This window comes from Notechis scutatus, chromosome 1, assembly GCF_049901735.1.
Source record: "Notechis scutatus isolate UNSWTSFEM ecotype Mainland chromosome 1, rNotScu1.2, whole genome shotgun sequence".
Taxonomy (NCBI): domain Eukaryota; kingdom Metazoa; phylum Chordata; class Lepidosauria; order Squamata; family Elapidae; genus Notechis; species Notechis scutatus.
In genome coordinates, this window is record NC_142009.1 from 555,317 (window position 1) to 574,445 (window position 19,129).

Sequence of the window (19,129 nt, forward strand, 5' to 3'; positions counted from 1 at the left end):
TCTTTTATAAAATTTAAATTCCAGGGTACCTTAGTTGTTGCTTTTTATCCCAGTCAGCCAAAACTCACTTCTTATTTTCCTCCTGCACATTCTTTTCCGGTCGAGTTCTTCTTTGAGGTGGCCATTTCTGACCACCGCTCCTACCGCCTTCGGGAAAGGGAGTTTGGCCAGCTGAGGAGGAGAGATGCGGCTCCCCTCGACCCTGCTGGCGATCTCCCCCCTCTTCACCACCTCTACGGGGTGGCTTAGCCCCGAAGCCAGCTGGCTCGGGGCACTCCAGCGGCAAGCCCAGGCAGAAACTGCGCACAATCGCGGATTCCTGCCTGCCGCCAAAGCCCTGCAAACCGGAAGTCCCCCCAGCCCATCTGTTGTGGGACTCCAGTGCCCATCAGCTCCACGGGAGATGGTTTTTGTGCTCCCCCTTTTAGGGTCCTTGATGACGGGGGAGGAGACGTCCTTGTCCCTCCCCAGCTGCATCATCAGCTGGGGGGGCTTTTGTGCTCCAGTTGGGAGGAAGGATGCCAGCCTGGCATCCCTGCGTGGGGGGGGCCCCACACCTTCCCATCTTCCATTACCATCCCGAGTCCGACCTTGGCACTTGCTGCAGCTGTGTGGGACTGCTTTCTCTTCCGGGCTGATAGATTACAAAAACGATGGTTCTGTAGTTTTTGTCCAGGGGGGCGCTGAGGGCCCCTGCCTCCCACCCTGTGGGGCCCATCGCCAGACCTGCCCTGCAGCCCCAGCCAGAATGAACTCCGGGCTGGGCTCTGGAGTTCGCCCTTCAGAGCAGCCATGCCCGGTGCTGCCTCCTCCTCGCCTTGCCAGGTGCCAGTCAGGTTCCCTTTCCTGGAGCATGCCAGCCTGGCACGGCCTGATCCTGCCCGCTGGCCTTCTGTGCCAGAGGCCCCCTTTGGGGCTCCCGAGCCGGCTTGGCTCTTCAGGCGGGGCCTGGCCTGGCAAGAAGGCTTACAACCCAAGCCTTGAAAGGCTGCCAGGCTCCCTCGCCATCTTGTGCCCAGGGAAAGCAAAGTGGTTCCTTTCTCGCCCTGGTCTCTCCCCTGAGCCTCCCTGCCCCAATCAGCCCAGGGCTCCCCCCCACCACCTGCCACTGTGGGGGTCTCAGTGGCCCAACCCCGCCAGCAGCAGAGGGAGTCGGGCCAGAGGTTGGCACCCAGGCCTTAAAACCGCCGGAGGTTTTCAAGAAGAGGCGGGAGAGGCCTTCGTCTGCAATGCTTCTGGGTTCTCCTGCTTGAGTGGGGAGGGGGGGGGGTTTGACTAGAAGACCTTCAAGGGTCCCTTTCAATTCTGCTATCCTGTTATTCCTTGCTCTGTTCTCCCAGCTAAGTCCAGAGGCTGCCCGGGGCCTTTGGCAGCTTTGCCCCATGTTCCTGGGTGCCAAGGGGGCCCCTCGGGAGCGAAGGGCCTGGAGCAGCTGGCAGGCAGGCGCAGGGGCTGTGATGGGGCAGCCCGCAGGGAGGTAGCGATGCCCAGCATCCTCCAGGCTCCCTGGCAGAGAACGCAGAAATTCTGGGGGCCCGTTTCTCACGTTGCCAACAAAGAGACAATCCAAAGGGAAATTTCCCCACGTTTATTAAAGGAATAGCTTCACTATATGTATTTTAAAAAAAAAAAGGTCTGCCCCCTCCCCATTTTCACAATATATATATATATATCCCCCAATGGACGGAGATCCTGTTGGGCTGGGACTTTTGGGGAGGGTCTCAAGAGCGGCTGCCTCAGCTCCTGCTTGGCTCCAAAAGCAGAAATCCCCTGGGGGGGTGGGATGTTTTGCTTGGGACCCCCTCCCTCCCTCCCCAGGAGAGCTCTCTGGACCCCCCTGGCTGGCTTTTGGAAGCAACAGGAAGCAGAGATGGCATCCAGGGTGGCAGTGCCAAGCTGGAGCAAGTTTCCAGCTGCAGAGCCTCTTGGGCAGCAGCGTTTGCCAAGCAGGCACCAGTTGGCACAAGGGAGGGAGAGGAGGGGGAGGGAGAAGAAAGGAGGGAAGAGGGGGGAGGACAGGGGAGTGCTGTGCGTGTGGCTCTTCCCCCTCCCCAGGCGACCACCTGCTTCCTTTTTCAGATGCCACTTTTGGTGAGCAATTCCCTCCCCCAAATCCAACAGGCAGGATTTGACCCCGAGACCTTCAGGGCAAAAGCTTTGGCAGAAGGGGCTCTTTCCATTCTGGGCCTTGGGGGCCTGTCCCCTCCCTCGCTGCACATACTTCTTTTGGGGGGGGGGTCTCCCCATCATGATTTGCCCCATGGCAAATCCGCTGCCATGAGTGCCCAACCTCCCCCCCCACCCCCCCACTCCGGAGGCCACAAAAGGAGAGAGATTTGGGCCGGTGCCCACCGTCCTCTCCGCCTCCAAGCATTTTGGCACAAAACAGGAGAAAAAAGCACGAGCGTAAAAATAAGGAAATGTACAACATGAGGCACACACGGACTCTCATCCTCGTCTCTTGGAATGGGGGGCACACAGGCACACACACCCCCGAGTCTCGGCTGGCCTTCGCCAAGCGTCCCCAGGCCCAAAGGGAAGGAGGTGGGCCTTGCTTGGCAGGTTGGAGTCCGTCCTTCTGCGCCCGGGGGACACGCCGGGCCTCGGCCCTCTCTCGGGGAGTGGGGTGGGGGCTCAGTGCCGGGGCCCCTCCCCAGGCTCAGCCGCGGTGCTTGTCGTATTCGCCCACCCTCCTCTTGATGTGGAAAAGCTTCTTCCGCAGGGATTTGGTCTCCATTTTCTTGCTCTGGTACTCCGGCGTCTGGAATGGAGGGGGGCAGAGGAAAGCTTGCGTAAGCAGAGCTGGCCCCCCCACTTGCAGCCCCGGAGGGTGCTGGACTACACCCTACATCATCCCCAGCCGATTCAGGAAGCCCCTTAGAGCAGGGGTCTCCAACCACGGCCCCTTTAAGACGCGTGGACTTCAACTCCCAGAATTCCTCAGCCAGCTTTGCTTGGAGCCATTGATCAGCTTCGCTGGCTGAGGAATTCTGGGAGTTGAAGTCAACACATCTTAAAGGGGCCGCGATTGGAGACCCCTGCTCTAAGGGGCTTCCTTTGCAGATGTGAGGATGGGGGGGGTCTCTTGATCCCTCCAAAGGTCCTTCTGCTGCCCCCTCTGGGTCCCAGTTCTGGAGGTGGGTTGGGGGAAGGAAAGAGGCCCGGGGGTCCCGGGGGGAGGAGAGGTTGATAAGGGGACGGAGCTGTGCCTCTTCCCTCCCCACTGCCTTTCTATTGAAATGAGACCCCCACACACGCACACACATAACGGCTCCCTTTCGGAGCCCTGCTTCCAACCTCGGCATTTCTCACAGGGCTGGACCTCCCATCATCCCGACCCAGGCAGGGTGGCTGGGCTGATGGGACCTGGGGGGGGCAGCTGGGCACAGGGACTCACCCGCTTCAGCTCCTTCAGGCGGTTGTACTCCTCTGCCACGCCCTGCCAGAGAAACACTGGAGTTGGGAGAGGAACAGGCCAGGGCCCCCAAAATGGAGCCTCCCCATTCAGGAGCAGTACACCTCAGGGCAAGGAAAGAGTCTCCTCGGGCAGCTGTGGGGCTGTTGAACTGGACTGCAGCACCCACTGGGGGAGAGGGTCTGCTGGGGGGGGCATGCCCCAGACACGGCCCTCGAAGGCCCCTCACTCAGCTGGCAGCTGCCATGCCACAGAACAGCCTTTCCCGCCATGCCCGGGAAAAGGCGGGCACACCTGGCAGCTCAATTCCGCAGGCAACGGGGCCGACCAACCCTGGCCCTCAGGTTGGGTTGCCTGGGGCCCCAGGGGATGTCTTGGGCGGGGGCCCCTCCCTTTTCCCTGCTCCCCAGGGCCCCCTTTGGCTGGCTGCCCACCTGGTACTGGAGCGTGTCCTCCGGCAACTGGTCCAGCTGCCTGCTGAGCTGGTTGATCTGGTCGTTGGTGGCGTCCATCTCGCCACAGAGCCGCTTGTAGCGCTTGAGGTCAGTGTCAAAATCTTGCTTGTATCTCTGGCGGGCATCGTCGGACATGATGGGCGGGTAATGGCTGCGGGAGGCGGTGGGAGAAGCTCAGCCACGGGTCGGGGGCCCTGGGGCACCCCGAGACACACGCCCACCCCTAGTCTACGGCTGGCAAGGGGGGGTAAGTAGAGGGGAGGGGAGGCAGGGGCCCCTCTTGACGCCCTTTGCGTGTCGAGGGGTCTGGGGGAGGGCCAGGACAGAGGGGGGGGGCTCCCTGCAGGACATGGTCTGCCAGCTCTTGAGTGGGAGGTGCCCCAGCAAGACCCCCAATGGGGTTCCTTCCACAGGGCGATTTAACAGGCACCCCAACATTTAGATCGCCCACAAACTGTGAGCTGTCCGATTCCCTGCCCTCTTTTGGTGCCAGCCGGACATCCTCCACCAGCCTGGGCTGCCCTCCGGGCCCCTGCTCCCTAGGGCCCTTCCCGGGGTCCCTGCTCAGCTCAGTGGGATTTGGGGGGACGACCCCCCCTCCCTTAAGGAGACACTTTCCTTCTCTGGGGGGCTGGAAGTGGCTCTGTGGGCCCCAAAGGCTGGGCTGGCTGGGGGCAGCTGCTCAGGCCGGAGACCCACACGGGGTGGGGGGGAGGGGTCTCCCACTCTGAGCCCCCCCTAATTTCTCACCCCAGGACGTTTGATCGGAAGGTTTGTGCTTCCCTTGATGACTAAAAAGGGAAAATCCATCCTGATGATAAGGGCTGTTGTGGCTCCCTCCTGTCCTGTCCCTGTCTTGTCGTTCTGTGTCCTTCCGCCCCGTCCCTCCCGGTCCCCCCTTGGAGGGAGAGGCCAGGGGACACCAGGGGCCGGGCTGATTCCTCTGAATGGTTCATTATATAGGGAGTCCTCGACTTACGACCACAACGGAACCCACAATTTCTGTCACCGTGAGACGTTTGTGAGTTTTGCCCCGTTTTTCGACCTTCGTTGCCACCGTTCTTAAGTGAAGCACTGCCATTGTGGAGTTAAGTGACACAGTCGTTAAGTGAATCCAGCTTCCCTGTTGACTTTGCTTGTCAGAAGGTGGATCCCAAAGGGGATCGCAGGGTCCCAGGAGGCTGCGACGGTTGTAAGTGTGAAAAGCGGTCACAAGTCCCCCTTTTTTTCCAGGGCCGAACTATGGTCACTAAATGAACGGTCGTAATTCGAGGGCCTCCTATAACGCAGCCTGTGACGATGACGGGCCAGGCGTCTTTTGCGGAGGGGGGGGTCTGGCTTCAGCCTCTCCCCCCCCGGGCCCCTCCCCTCCGGGCCCCCCCCTCACCTGTCCCACTCGTCCGGCTCCTGCTCGTCGCTGGACTCCACGGCCGTGGTGTAGTCTGTCTCGTAGGGGGCCTCCTCTGGGTCGAGGTTCCCCGGCGAGCCCTCCGGCTCCTCTGGGCGGGGGCCTTCCGGGGGCTCCTCCCAGGTGCTGGAGCTCAGTGTCCGGGCGCGCTTGTCCAGGGGGGCTGGAAGGGAGAGCTACGGGGGAGTCAGGCCGGAAGGTCAGCTGCACCAAAGGATGGGGGGGACCGAGGGGGATTATTCGGAGGACCTCTGACTGCGCTGACCCTCCCCCCAGCGAATCCTGGAACACCAGAGTTGGAAGGGGGCCTTGAGGTCTTCTAGTCCAGCCGTGGACCCTTGTCATGGGGTGGCGGGGGTCTGCCTGATCCGATTCCAAGCGTTCTCCGACTCCCAGGAGCCAGGAAAGCCCCCGTCCTGCTCTCACCTGATCCGGGCATCCGCCCTGGAGAAGCCATCCTTCTCGGTGTAGCCGGGGGGCTGGCGGGGGCCTGGACGGGGCTGGTGGGCTTCTCCGAGTAGGCCAGGGTGGCCGTGTCGGTGGGGCTGGCTCGCCCATCCACGTTCTTCACCTGCAGGGGGGCAACAGGCACTCCTCAGCCACCCCCACCCCCGAGGTCGGGGCCCATAACCTGACCTTCTGACCTCCGTCCCTCCTGGTGGAACTACGGAGCCCAGAATCCCCAGCTAGACTGGCAGCCGCAGGCTCCCTCGGGGTGTCCGCTGTCCCCAGGTGGAGTTCCCCCCGTAGGAGGCCCAGGCTTAGCAGGCCCCCTCCCCAAAAACGACTCCCCGCCTTGCCTGCCCACCCCCAGCTGGAAAACGGGGGCAGGGAGGGGGCCAAGAGCTCAGGGCAGCAACATCTGCCAGGCCAGACTCAGCCCCCATCTGGGCTTTCCAGACGCCCACCGCAGAAGATCCCCCGAGATGCGGCTGGTGCCCTCCTGACCAGGCTGGCCCCTCCCTCCCCTTGGCTGTTGCGCCCACCCCAGCTCTCCCCTTATCCACCCCGGCCCCCAGGCCCCCCCGTGCCTGCAGTCCCACAGCTGGAAAGCAGGTGCCAGAGGGGGGTTGTGCAAGGCCAGGCCCTCCCCTTCCTCTCCTTCCGGCTTGGAGCCAGTGTGGGACGCCCCCCCTTCCTGGTTCAGCCCTTCCCTGCCCTCTTGGAGCAGCGGGTTGGACTAGAAGACCTCCCGGGTCCCTTCCAACTCTGCTATTCCCTTATTCTGCCCACCAATCAACCCCCACCGGCTGCCCCTTTCCCGGAGGGGGCAACGGCACCGCTTGCTGGGGTCCAGATGTAAGAAGCAGCTCCCTGCTTTGCCCCCCACCCAGAACGCTGCAGAACCAGGTATTCTGGGGGCATTCTCGCCCTTCATCTCCCCCTCCTCCTCCCTGTCAAATCGCCCCCTTCCCAAAGGCCCAGCAGGAGGCCAGAGTCCCCTCCCCCCATCCCGGTCGGCCTCCCGGGACAGAGGCAGCCCCTGAAATGGGGGTGGGGGGGCAAACGTCCACCGGGCTGGCAGGCTTCTGTGGGGGGAGCAGCCCACCCTGCCCCCCGCTCCAGCCAGGCCCCACGGCCACCAGTCCGGCCACATTGAGGCGGCAGCTCCCAGCCACATTGGCTCCTTTGGCCTCCGTGGTTAATCATTGATGCAACCGAAACCAGAGGAGCGATAAACAGCCCTGTGCGCTCTCGGTTACACACACACACAACAAACACACACCCCGGGCAGAGGGAAGGCTTGTGTTGCTGTTGTTGCAGATCGGGAAGAGAAAATGGGGGGGGGGATTATGGGGGAAAATGCCGGGAGGGGTTGGAAGAGGGAGATGCCTAAAGCCAGGAGCAGGGAGATAAAGGGCCGGAATATATCTAGGCCGGCCAGCCAGAGGCAAGTGAGGGGGGGTCTCCCGGGGGTCTCCTCCTAGCCAGGGGGCTGCCCAAAGGGCCGAGTGGGCGCTGCAATGCCCCCAAAAGGCTCGGCTGTGGGGCAGACCTGTGGCAACAGAATAGTAGAGTTGGAAGGGACCTTGGAGGTCTTCTAGTCCAACCCCCTGCTCAGGCAGGAGTCCTTATTCCATCCTGGACAAACAGCTGTCTGGTCTCTTCCCAAGAGCCTCCAGTGATGGAGCCCCCACAACTTCTGGTGGCCAGGAGTTCCGGGGGTGAATTGTTCTAAGTCAGGCAATTCCTCCTTAGTTCCCGGTTGCTCCTCCCCTTGGCTGGCTTCCAACTCTTGGGCGTTTCCCTCCCTGCCTCGGAGGATCAGCACCCTTCAGGGTCCCAGAGGAAGCCCCCTCCCCAAAACGATGGCCCTGCTGGTGAGGGGAGAGGCGTTGCCCCCGAAGTGCCCCCCCCCTTGATCCCTTCCTGGCCCGGCCCAAATTCCCAGCCTGGCTGGCGGCTGGCACTACCAGAGCAACCAGGGCGCCCAGGGCCGCTGCCTCCCCCGGGGGGCTCCTTTGTCCCTGCTCCACTCACCCATTCCTCCACATTGGGGCCCCCCTCCAGCGCTGGGGGCCGGTCCCAGTAGATGTTCTGCTTGCCAAACTGCCAGATCTTCTGGCGCGTCTTGTGGGCGAAGAAGCAGATGACGCAAAGCAGGACCACCAGGAGGAAGCCACAGACGATGGCCACGGCCTGGGCGGGGAGGAGCAGAGGGGGGGGCAGTTAAACCCGGTCTCCCTCCCGTCCCCCAAATTCCCCAGAGGAGGAGGGGCTCTCTCGGCTGGCGTTCGGGGTCTCCATGGAGGAGGGAGGGTCTCAGTCTCTGCCGGAGAACCTCCCCGCACAGCAAGAAGAGACCCCCCCCAAGCCCCCCCACCCCAGCCAGGCCTCCAAGGCGAGCCACAAGGAGGTTGTGCACATCCACAGGGGACAAATTAGGCAGGCCACGGCATCGTGGCACGTGGGAGGTCCACGGCCTCCTTGCAGAACGCCCCACAGCTGTGCCCTCTGCCCCAAAGTCCTCAAGATGCCCCCCCCATTTCATCTGGGGACAGTGAGGACGCCTGTTTTGGGGGGTGTGGGGGGGGCACCATTCCCTGTGCATCACAGCCACGAAGCCTTTTGGGATTCCAGGGCACACAAAACAGAGACTCAGCAGTGCTTGCTGGGGGACACGAGAATTTGGGGAGGGGGATAACTGAAGGGGAGATGGAAAGGCAGGAACAGGGAAGGGGAGCCTGGGAGAGCATTCCCCCAAAACCCCACCCCCCCCCATGGCTGGATGCAGCTCAGCCCCCGGAGGTCCTTCCCCCAAACCTTCTTTCCCCCCAGGCCAAGAGACCCCACCCCAAACACAGTCTGAGCTGGTCAGTCCTGGGATGGGACACGACCAGGAAACCCGTGGCGTTTAAGTGAAACTAGGGGTCAATGAGGAAGGTTCAGTTACACGATGTCTCCTTTAATGACCACGTGCGTGGTTGGTCCCAATTGCTTTATTAAGCGAAGACTAAGTCTGTTGCAATCCTAACGTTGGCAGAGAAGCCCCCCGATGCCTCCCAACCGAGGCTCCACGCGGGGCCCTGAGGAGGGGTCTCCAGCAGAGGTGGCCCAGCAGGGCAACGGCAGGACTTCCGCTCCCAGAATTCCTGAGCCAGCTGAGCCCACCTGCCCACCCTGGCCTTGAGGAAGCAACAGCCTCACACCTGCCCACCCAGGTGATTCACGAGCCCAGCAGCCACATCCGCAGGCCGGCCAGGCAAGGCGGCTGGGCTGGACGCCTCCTCCGCGGGCTTATCTCGTTTGCTCAAGGGGGCCGTTCCAAGGGTGCCACTGCCGGCCGTGCCCGGCCCACTGATAAGCCTCCCGGGTTGTTCTCACCTGAGCCCGAAACCGGTTTCCTGATAAGCCCCTCTGCTCCCTCGGGCACAAAAGCCGCTCCTGCTTCCTTCCCCCCCCCCCTTGGGGACTTCCAGGGCTGCCTTTTCGGGACAAGCAGGTGACAGAACGAGAGGGGGTGAAAGGCCGTGCCAGGCAGGAGGCCCTGGGGCTGCCCCACTGGGTGAAAGGCCAGCCTCACCCACAGCCAGCACAGTCCTGCCCGAGGCCGAAGGGCTCCTGTCCCCTGGCACGACCATCCGGTCGCTGGGCCGGCTGAGCCAGAGGCAGAGGGGGGGCAGAGGAGGGGGGGCGAGACCAAGTACGGGCACGGCTGAGTCCCATCCTCTGACGTGTAGGTGTACAATAACCCATAGTGTGTGGCTGTAGTATTACTTATCCTTCTATCACCTTCTTCCGCTTCTCCTGGTGGTGCCCTTTTGGCATTGTTGTTGTAGTTCTTGTTGCTGGTTACTATTATTATCATTACCATTCGTATTATTCTGCAATTAAGTCTTTCTGTACCAGACACAGATTCCCTGCGTGTCTACCTACACTTGGCCCAATAAAGCTTTTCTCTTCTGTATTCTAGAATAAAGATGTCCTGACCACGAGAACAGCAAACAGGGGCTTCCCTCCAGACGTTGTGGCTGCTCCAACACCAGGAGCTTTTCAAGGAGAGGCTGGACAGCCATTTGTCTGGGGTGGCTTAGGGTTTCCTGACTGAGCAAGGGGTTGGACTAGAAGACCTCCAAGGTCCCTTCCCTTCCCTTCCCATACTTCTGTTCTGTTCTCATTCCTATTCTATTCTATCATTCTGTTCTGTTCCGTTCTACCCCACCCCATTCCATTCCTAGCCTGGGCCACGGCTGCTCCCCCACCCGCCAGCCGTGGCCCCAAGAGGAAGCAGGACCACCAGGGCAAGGCAGCCCCCCACCTTGCCCCCCACCCCCACCAGACTCCTACCTCCTGGGGTCCACCATGCAGTAGTGGTAGAGGTACTGGTTGTAGGACGCTCCCCCGGTGTAGACCTGGTTGCACAAGGCCAGCAAGGGGTTGGCCGAGTAGTAGCTGCTCCCCATCTGGGCCTGGGGGTTGACCCCCACGATGTAGACGATGGAGGCAATCAGCATGACGAAGGCCAGCAGGGCGCAGACCACCAGGGCCACCAGGTAGAACCGCCTGGACCGGGCCGCACCGGACTTGGTGAGGCTGACGACAGCCAGAGCCAGCAGGGCGATAAAGCACAGCACCGACATGGCGAGCATGAAGCCGCTGGCTGCCCGGGGGTTGGTCATGCCCCCGTAGTAGCCCCCCATGCCATAGCCGCCGTAGTAGCCGCCCAGGCCTCCGCCGTAGCCCCCCATGCCGCCGTAGCCCCCCATGCCGTAGTAGCCGCCGCCTATGCCTCCGCCGTAGAGGCCCCCGTAGCCGTAGTCCCAGGCCAGGGTGGAGGCCACGCAGGCGAAGATGGCCACGCAGAGCAGGACGCCCAGCCCCTCCAGGACCCTCACCACGCTGGGCGGGGAGGTCCACTTGTAGAAAAGCTGGGGCTCGTCCTCGATGTAGTAGGAACCCGGCGGGGGCAACTTGACGGGGTACCCGTAGTCCTCCCCGGGGGGTCCGTACCCAGCGGGAGGGCTGTCGTAGGGCTTCGGGCTAAACATCCTCGGCGCAGAAGCGAGGCAGGGCCGGCGGAGGAGCCCCAGGGGCTACAGCTGGAGGGGGGAGGACCCAAGGGGGGAGCCCCTTTGAGATCCCTGGAGCGGCCGAGAGGCTCCTGCGCTGCGTCTGGCTGGCACTGCCAAAGAGAGGGGAAAGTGAAAGTCAGTGTCCTCCCCGCGGCACTTGGGCAATTCTTGCACCCCCGCCCAGTGGCGGTTGAGGGAAAGCGACCGTCTCCTGCAGCGGAAGTCACGGGGGAGGGGAGGAGAGTCAACCAAGACCACTCCACCTCCCCCCTCCCCTGAGTGCCCAGGAGAGCCGAGGATCTGAGGACCACCCGGGCACCGGAACCATCCACTGGCCCAGGCCAGGCATTTCTTCCTACGTTGTTGGCCCATCTAACGGTTGTGAAAAAGAGGGGCAGCTGGAGGGAGACACCCATCCCTGGGTGGCTGTGGGGTTATACCCTTCCCTGGGTTTCAGCCAAGAGGGCAGAGATGCCCCCCCCCTATGCTGCCAAATAAGAGAGGCTCCTTCAAGTTGACCTTGGCTCCGGTAACCTCCCGGCCTCACTCTGGGTTTGCTGGACTTCCTGGGTGAGTCTACGGCCCCGGGGCGACTGCCCGGCTCCCAGTCAAGCTCCAAAAGCGAGCAGATAAACAGATAACAGGTAATCAGGGTTGGAAGGGACCTTGTAGGTCATCTAGTCCAACCGCCTGCCCAAGCAGGAGACCCTACACCATTTCTGACAGGTGGGAGTCCAGGCTCTTCTTGGATCCCCGATATTTAACCCCGAGAACAGGAGGAAGCGTCCCAAAGACCCACCGGAGGGCAGGTGGGACCCAGCTGCTCTTCCCTGCTGCCAAAAACCCGCTTCCCTCTCATGCAGGGGGTCCCCAACCTTGGCGCCTTTAAGATGTGTGAACTTCAACTCCCAGCTTTGCTGGCTGAGGAATTCTGGGAGTTGAAGTCCACTAGTCTTAAAGGGGCCAAGGATGGGGACCTCTGCTCTAATGGCTTCCGGATGTTTTTCCCCAGCAGAGGGAATCCAACCGTCAGAATCTGATGACAACATGACAAATGGATCTCCATTCGAGTCTATTAGATCTACGGCCGACCTCAGGCCTGCGGCTGCTTGCCCAGTGTTTATAAACTCTGGATTGCAAACAGCCTCGCTGGCTGTCACCTACTTGTCACACGGCTGTCAAAGGTCAGTTTGTAATGTTGTCGATGCTGTCATTTGGAGGGCTGAGCACCCCCTGGCCGCCCGAGACTCTGGGATCTGCTGCCCCCTTCGTCTTCCTGAACTGGAGAAAGGGGGGGATGTATTACAGTTGCAGATGAGACCAGTTGGGGGGGCTAGACTTTGAGATTGGTGTTTCTTGGCCACTTTAAGATGTAGGAGCTTGACTTCCGGTGGCGTTTCCGTCAATGATGGATCAGAAACCGTGATCGTGCGCGGCTTTGATCCGTGTTTCCCTTGTTGGAAGGGTCCCCATGGAACCGGAGTCATCTGACCCTCCTTGGAGGGGTGGGAGAAGAGGGGGAGACCACCAGCTGGGTCGAGGGGAACCGCATCTCCCCTCCCTAGCTAGGTATTACTCCCCTGGAAGACAGGGAGAAACGGCAGTCTAAATTGGCTGCCCTGAAAACGGAAAGCTGCCGGGACCCTAAGTTTTGTGCTGGAGCGGTGAAGTGGTGAGCTACATATAACCAGATAAAAGAACTGATTTTTTTCTTAACAACCCCGAGAAGTTGAAAGAAAGTGCCCTCGTGAAAGAGTATCACAGCGGCAAACAGAAAAGAGGAAAATACAAGGTAAACAAAATTTTATGGAAATTTACTGGACTCATAACTGTTATGAAACAAAAGATAAATAAAATAATAAGAACCCCAGAAATGTAAAAAAAAAAAAAAAAAAAGAGGGAGAAACTACTAAGAGGATATACAAATGCAATTTCCTGGGACCGTTGGGTGTTGATTGTGAAAGAGACAGAAGGATTAACAAGAGAAACAAAGGTAAAAGGAGACTTTTGGCAAAGATTGCAATAAAAGACTTTGAATATTAATAACTGATTATAAAAAAATGGAAGAAATAAGCAAAGACTTTAATTGGAATTGCAAACCGTAAGAGGAATGCTGAAAGAAAGAAGGGAATTATTGGAAATATTGGAAAAGAAAATAATGGCGATGCCAGAAGAACAAAGAAATTCCAGTGAGGCAGAGCTAAAGGAAGAAGAAAGAGGCTCAAATAGTCACGGAGAACAAGAGACACTGCCAAAAGACACTAAAGGAATTAAAACTATGACATTGATGATAGAGTCAATAAATAAAAGAGAAAACGCTTCCAGGATTAAACAATAGAAGAAAAAATTATACAAAAAGAAACTTCGAAAAAGAGAACAGGAAAGGGGTGGGGAGAAGATAGGTGAAATGTTAGAAAGAAAGAAGGAAGATCGGGGAAATTTAGAAAAGGGAAAGTTGGCTAAAATTAAAAGAAATAATAAAGTCAAAAAGTTCAGAGATAAGGGTTAGGGATTCTATAAGGGGGATACCACATGGAATATATATTGGTATTTAGTTTAAAACTTGTTAGGAAATACCTTGGGAATGTATAATTACATATATATATATGAATATGAACTGTATATAAAATGTGTTGTTATGAACCCTTTTCTTTCTTTGAGGCTTAAAAGAAGGGAATGGAAATGAATTTTAAAAATATGATTATTAATGATTATAAATGAAGATAAAATGAGAGATATTAAGAAGTTATTTTAGTGATTCACTGGGGGGATATATAGTTGACTGTATATACAGTTGATTATTTAATGGATATTAGAATTGTACAACGAGAATATTTTATTCAGTGAATATTTTATTCACGTGGAAAATGCCATGTGGATCTGAAATATTGGTTTTATTATATTTTTACTCTTTTTAGATTGTTTATTATATATTGGCTTAGAGAAAATTAAGGACAACAATGATGTGTAATGTAAAATAAAATAGGTGGTAAGCTGAAAATGGAAATAATAGGGGATAAAGAATTGGAAACGTATGGATGAAATTATATTGATATTGAATTAATGAACTGAAATATGAATTGCAAATTTATTTAAAGATGAGTGAAATGGATAATAATATGAGTTAATATTATATAAGATTAATGGAAATGAAAATATGACTATGAACAAGTGTTATAATCTGGAAATATGTTGCTCACATGGAAAGATGCATAAAATTAAAAAAAACAAAAAACTTTTTTACAAAATAAAAAGATGTGGGAGCTTCTCTCTGACCCCATCAACCCTCTCCAGGGTGCCACTGGGGGGGTGGGTGGCTGCTGAAAAGCATTGCCCTCACTGGGGGCACAAGATCTGCCCTGGAGCGGGGCTGCTGCCCCCGCAGGGTGGGCACCAAGGTGGCGCAGAAGAGGCCAGAGGACCCTTCTCGGTGAAACCTGCCTGGAGCTGCTGCTGGTGGTCAGAGGTGGCTGAAATGCCCAGCAAGCACAGCCTCTGATCCCTGGGTCTCTCGGCTGCCCTGCATCCCCTCCCCCCCCCCCGGGACTGGGGGAGGGGCCACCTGGCAAAACGCACCCGGGTCCCTCCAACCAACCAAAGCCGGTGTGCCCACCGGGAAGCCGTAACTGGGATGGGGGGACCCAGAGGCTCCTCCTGGGGGGCTGCCCAGATTATGCCGCCTCCTCTTATTTTGGGGGATGCCAGACTCGAAGGGAAGGCTGTGATTTGGTCGGGGGGGCATGGTAGCAGAATTCCAGTCTTGGAGGGGCTGCCCCAGAGAAGGGGGGGCCAAGCTACTCTCCAAAGCACCAAAAGGCCAGACAAGGAGCAACAGATAGAAACTCATCCAGGGCAGAAGCAACCTGGAACTCAGGAGGAACTTCCTGACAGGGAGGACAGTGAACCAGGGGAACAGCCTGCCACCAGAAGTTGTGGTTGCTCCATCCCTTGATGTCTTTAAGAAGAGTCTAGACCGCCACTTGTCTGAAAGGGTATAAAAGGTCTCCTGCTTGAGCAGGGGGCTGGACTAGAAGACCTCCAGGGTCCCTTCCAGCTCTATTCCAATTTGATTGATTGATTTGGGTGGGCAAGGAGGAGGAGGAGGGTGGGTGGGTGCAAATCCCTGCCCTCAATTCCCCTTCCCTGATTGGAAGAGGGGCAGAAATCGGCCTTGCCGTCCTCCCCCTCCAGTGCCAGTCCCAGGAGACTGAGCAGGGCACATTCCCCCTCCCCCACACATCCCTGGGACCAGGAAGCGGCCCACCCCCTCCCTTCTACCCCAGGAGCCCCGCTTGGCTGCTCCCGCCCCAGGGCTGCTCCGCCCTTGCCAACCGGCTGGTTCCCAGGGGATCCCGCTGCTGCTCCCCACCAGAACGGCGGCTGCCTGCCAAGTCCCTCCAGGCGGCTCTGCAACTCCGGATTTCAAGGTTGTTCCTGGGAGCCAGAAAGGGGAGGCCGAGGTCCGGCCTCTGGCTGGCTCACAACCAGGGAGGGTGGGTTTCAGCCGGGCAGCTGCCCAGGAGCCCCTTGGGCCTCCCTCCCTTCCCTGCGGCTCCCATGCCCGCGAGGGGGGCTTCCTCTGCCCCCAGCCCCTGCCCAACCACCGTGGCTTGAACGGTTCAACCCAAGAGGCGAGGCGGCTGTTCTGCGGCAAGGTGGGCAGCCAAACGCACCAAGGAAGGGATCTGGCTGCCAGCCACCAGCACAGCCAAGGACGAGGTGGCCCCACGGAGCCAGGAAGGGAAGGGACCCAGGGCCGGGCTTGGTGGTTTCCACCCGTGGGGCCCCGGCTCCTCTGGGGCTTGGGGGAGGCAGCCTTGAGATCTGCACTGAGGCCGGAGTCATCGCTTCCTGGGCAGCTTCTCGGGAGTCTCTGCCCGCCACCCCCAAGGCACGGAGGCTGGGCAACCCCCCACCCCACCCAAGGGAGGGAGCCTTGACCACCCCCACTTATCCCCCCATTGCAGATTCTCCCCCACTGTCTCCATCTCTGGGTGGCTCAGGAAGCACCACCAAGGTTACAAGCGAGTAAATACAAGCAAGGTTGCCTTTTAAATTTAGGCACCCATAAATTGGGCTCCTTTGCTTCTGCTCGATCAATCAATCAGAATAGAGCTGGAAGGGACCTTGGAGGTCTTCTAGTCCAACCCCCTGCTCAGGCAGGAGACCCCCAACCATTTCAGACAAGCGGCTGTCCAGTCTCTTCTTCAAAACCTCCAGGGACAAAGCACCCACAGTGTCTGGTGGCCAGCAGTTCCACTGGCGAATTGTCCTGCCTGTTAGGAAGTTTCTCCACCATTCCACGCTGCTTCTCCCGTGAGGAGTTTCCATCCGTCGCTTCTTCTCCTGCCGTTGCTTTGGAGAATAAATTGACCCCCCCTCTTCTTTGGGGCAGCCCTCAAATACGGGAACGCTGCCGTCAGCCCCCCGGTCCTTCTTTTCTCGAGACTGGCCAAACCCCAATCCTGCCACCGTTCTTGATCTGTTTTTCCCTCCAGGCCTTTAATCCTCCGCGTTGCTCTTCTCTGCCCTTTTTCCAAAGTCTCAACCTCTTTTTTGTGATGTGGTGACCAAAACTGGACGCAGGATATTCCAGGTGTGGCCTCACTAAGGCTTTACAAAGCGGCCCTAAGACTTCGCATGCTCTTGATTCTACGCTTCTGTTCATAAACCCAGGATTGTTATATTACACAACCGAGTATCTATCCAGGTTTTCTTCTGGGTGCCTGGGAAACAGGCTCTGAGGGAGGCGGCCAGAAGGAAAAGGCCGGCCTGGGAGCAGAGGGTGGAGGTGGAGGGGACCCACGGAGGAGGCCTTGCGGGGAGAAAGGGCCCATTCAGAGGGTGAGCAGGAGCCGGCTCCATGGGGGTGGGGGGAGGCAAAATCCTGCCAATGCCTACAAAACTGATCTTTCGGGATGAGGCAATAATGCCAATTTATATTTTATTCTCCCCAATTTAGCTATAAAACTGAACGTTGTTTTCATTTGATTTATTGCATGGCTGGATTTGTATTTATAATCTTAAATTCTGCCATCTTTTGGGTTGAGCACAGGATAGAAACCAAGGAAGGAAATGCTCCCAGCCCAGAAAAGCTGCAGGCCCCCCAAGAAGCTGCACCCCAAATCCAGCCTGGGGGAGGCTGAAGTGACCTCGCAAGGCAGCCAGAAGATTGGGGAGGGGGCTGCAACGGGCTTCCCTCTCCCCAATCGCCGAGGCCAGGGCCGGCCCTCCTCTCCCCTCCCCCGTGGAAAGGAAACGTTCCTCACTTCCACCCCCACTTTGCCTGCGCCCCCAGACCGGGGGCCCCGAACTGGGGGACTTCAACGCCCCGAATGCTCCAGACTGCAGAGCGGCGACTGCAACCTGCGGGCCTCGCAAAGCGCCCAACCCGGCGTCTCCGGCGGGGAGATTTGTAAAGCGAGCGGCCCGGCCAAATTCCTGCGAGCCCCACCGGCGGTGCGGACGTGCGCGGCCGGCTGTCCTTGGGAGGCCCCCCGCGGCTCCGGTGCACAATGCCTGGCGGGGCCGGGAGGGTCCGCGCCGCAAGGAAAGAATTCGGGCGGGGCGGCCCGCCTGCCTTCCCAGCCCCCGACGCCCCTTGGGCTCCAGCCGCGGTGGAAGCGCTGGGAAGGGGAGCCCGCGCCCGCTTCTCTCCGCCCGGCGCCCCTCGCCTCCTGCCGGCCGTGGCCCTTCCCGCCGCCGCCGCCGCCGCTTTCTCGGGGGCCAGGAATGGAGGCGGCGCGCTGGTTTCCCTCGAGCGGATAAGCTGCAGGATCGCATTGAGCTGGTCTCCACGGCGAGGAATTTGGGAAGGAAGGAAGATGGGGGGAGGAAGGGAAGGAAAGGAGGGAGAAAGGAAGGAAGATGGGGGGAAGAAGGGAAGGAAGGAAGGAAAGGAGGGAGAAAGGAAGGAAGATGGGGAGGAAGGAAGGAAAGGAGGGAGGAGAAAGAGAAGGAAGGGAAGGAGGGAGGGAGAAAGGAAGGAAGATGGGGAGGAAGGAAGGAAAGGAGAAGAGAAGAGAAGGAAGGGAAGGAGGGAGGGAGAAAGGAAGGAAGATGGGGAAAGAAGGGAAGGAAGGAAGGAGGGTGGGAGGGAGGGAGGAAGATGGGGAAGGTAAGGAAGGAAGATGGGGAGGAAGGAAGGAAAGGAGGGAGGAGAAAGAAGGAAGGAAGGAAAGGAAGAGAAGGAAAGGAAGATGGGGAGGAAGGAAGGGGGAGAAGGAAGGAAGGAGGGTGGGAGGGAGGGAAGGAAGATGGGATGAAGGACGGAAAGGAGGGATGACAAAGGGAAGGAAGAAAGAAAGGAAGGAGAGCGGAGGGAAGGAGGAACGAGAAACGGGGAGGAAGGAGGGAGGAAAGGAAAGTTTGGAGCGAAGGGGGAGGAGGAAAGAAACGGAAAGAGAAAGAGCGGGAGGGCCGAGCAAGCGGGCAGAGCCTCTCCCGAAAGACCCCGCTGGGGACGAGTCCCCCGCGGGAGGCAGGCAGGCAGGGCGGGGGCCCCGGAGCGCCCTTCTCCCGGGGCTGCTGCCCGCGCCAGGGACTCCCCGCCCGCCCCGCCGCGCACCTGCCGCCCTCGCGGCCTCACCTGGCTGCGCCCGTGGCCTGGCGGGCCCTTCGCGCAGGACTGGAGGCCTCGGCGCCGGCGGCGGACTGAGCCAGAAGGGGCGGCTCCGCGGCCCTCCCCTTCCCCGGAGGCCACACACGCCCCACCCCCCCCCGCCGTCCCACCTGGCCGGCCTCCCGCCCCGCCCGCCCGCCCGCCCGCCTGGAACTCCTCAGCGGGGCTGGAGCCCCGGCTCTCCCCCGCAGGCAGCCCAAGCGCTCGACCCAGGAGGCGGCGGGGACCGGCGCCCCTTCGCTTGCACCCCAAAAGGCCGCCTGGGCGTGATGGGCCTTGGAGTCCCAGGCCCCCGGGTGCGCCCGCGGAGGAGGCGCGCTCGGCTCTCTCTGGCCCGGCGCCAGAAAGCGGGGAGCGGCCGTGGGGGCTGCTTTGCACCCGGTTCCCTCGGCTGGATAACGAGGCTACCTTGTTCCCCGGTTGGGTCACGGCAGGTCTGGAAGGAAGGAAGGAAGGAAGGGGCCCCAGTCGGCTCGCCTCTTCTCTTGGACCCGGTGCCTGGCGGGCAAAGTTTGTGCCAAGCCCTAGAGGAGCAGCTGGCGCGATCAGGCTGCACAACCAACTGTATCAAAGGGGCCCCTGCCTGTACACACACACACACACACACACACCCTCCCTCCTCCCCCTCCCCTTTGTTGCCAAGGGTTGAAATCCTCCCTCCTGGCTCCACTTCCTGCTTGGCCAGGGGAAACCCGGAGCTGCCGGTTTTGAAAGGGG

At 59.3% G+C, this 19,129-nt stretch overlaps 1 protein-coding gene across 1 annotated transcript; it reads right to left on the minus strand.

The window, feature by feature from the left end:
* Window positions 1-1,573: 1,573 nt before the first annotated feature.
* On the minus strand, window positions 1,574-19,066 carry LOC113428890 (occludin-like). Its single transcript, XM_087954521.1, has 10 exons — window positions 18,821-19,066; window positions 10,067-10,901; window positions 9,512-9,603; window positions 9,104-9,297; window positions 7,760-7,918; window positions 5,705-5,849; window positions 5,258-5,441; window positions 3,850-4,021; window positions 3,398-3,439; window positions 1,574-2,761 (listed from the first exon to the last, which is right to left on the minus strand). The coding sequence occupies exons 2-10, from the start codon at window positions 10,765-10,767 to the stop codon at window positions 2,660-2,662; spliced, it is 1,791 nt and encodes a 596-aa protein (XP_087810647.1). The 5' UTR covers window positions 10,768-10,901; window positions 18,821-19,066; the 3' UTR covers window positions 1,574-2,659.
* Between the last annotated feature and the right edge of the window lie 63 nt (window positions 19,067-19,129).

Coding starts and splice junctions, on each gene's coding strand:
- LOC113428890 (XM_087954521.1), bottom strand. CDS start 10,767: ATGTTTAGCCCGAAGCCCTACGACAGCCCTCCCGCTGGGTACGGACCC. Junction 7,919..9,103: donor GAAACCGGTTTCGGGCTCAG/GTGAGAACAACC, acceptor CTCCCCGCCCAG/GCCGTGGCCATCGTCTGTGG. Junction 3,440..3,849: donor AGGACACGCTCCAGTACCAG/GTGGGCAGCCAG, acceptor TTTCTCTGGCAG/GGCGTGGCAGAGGAGTACAA.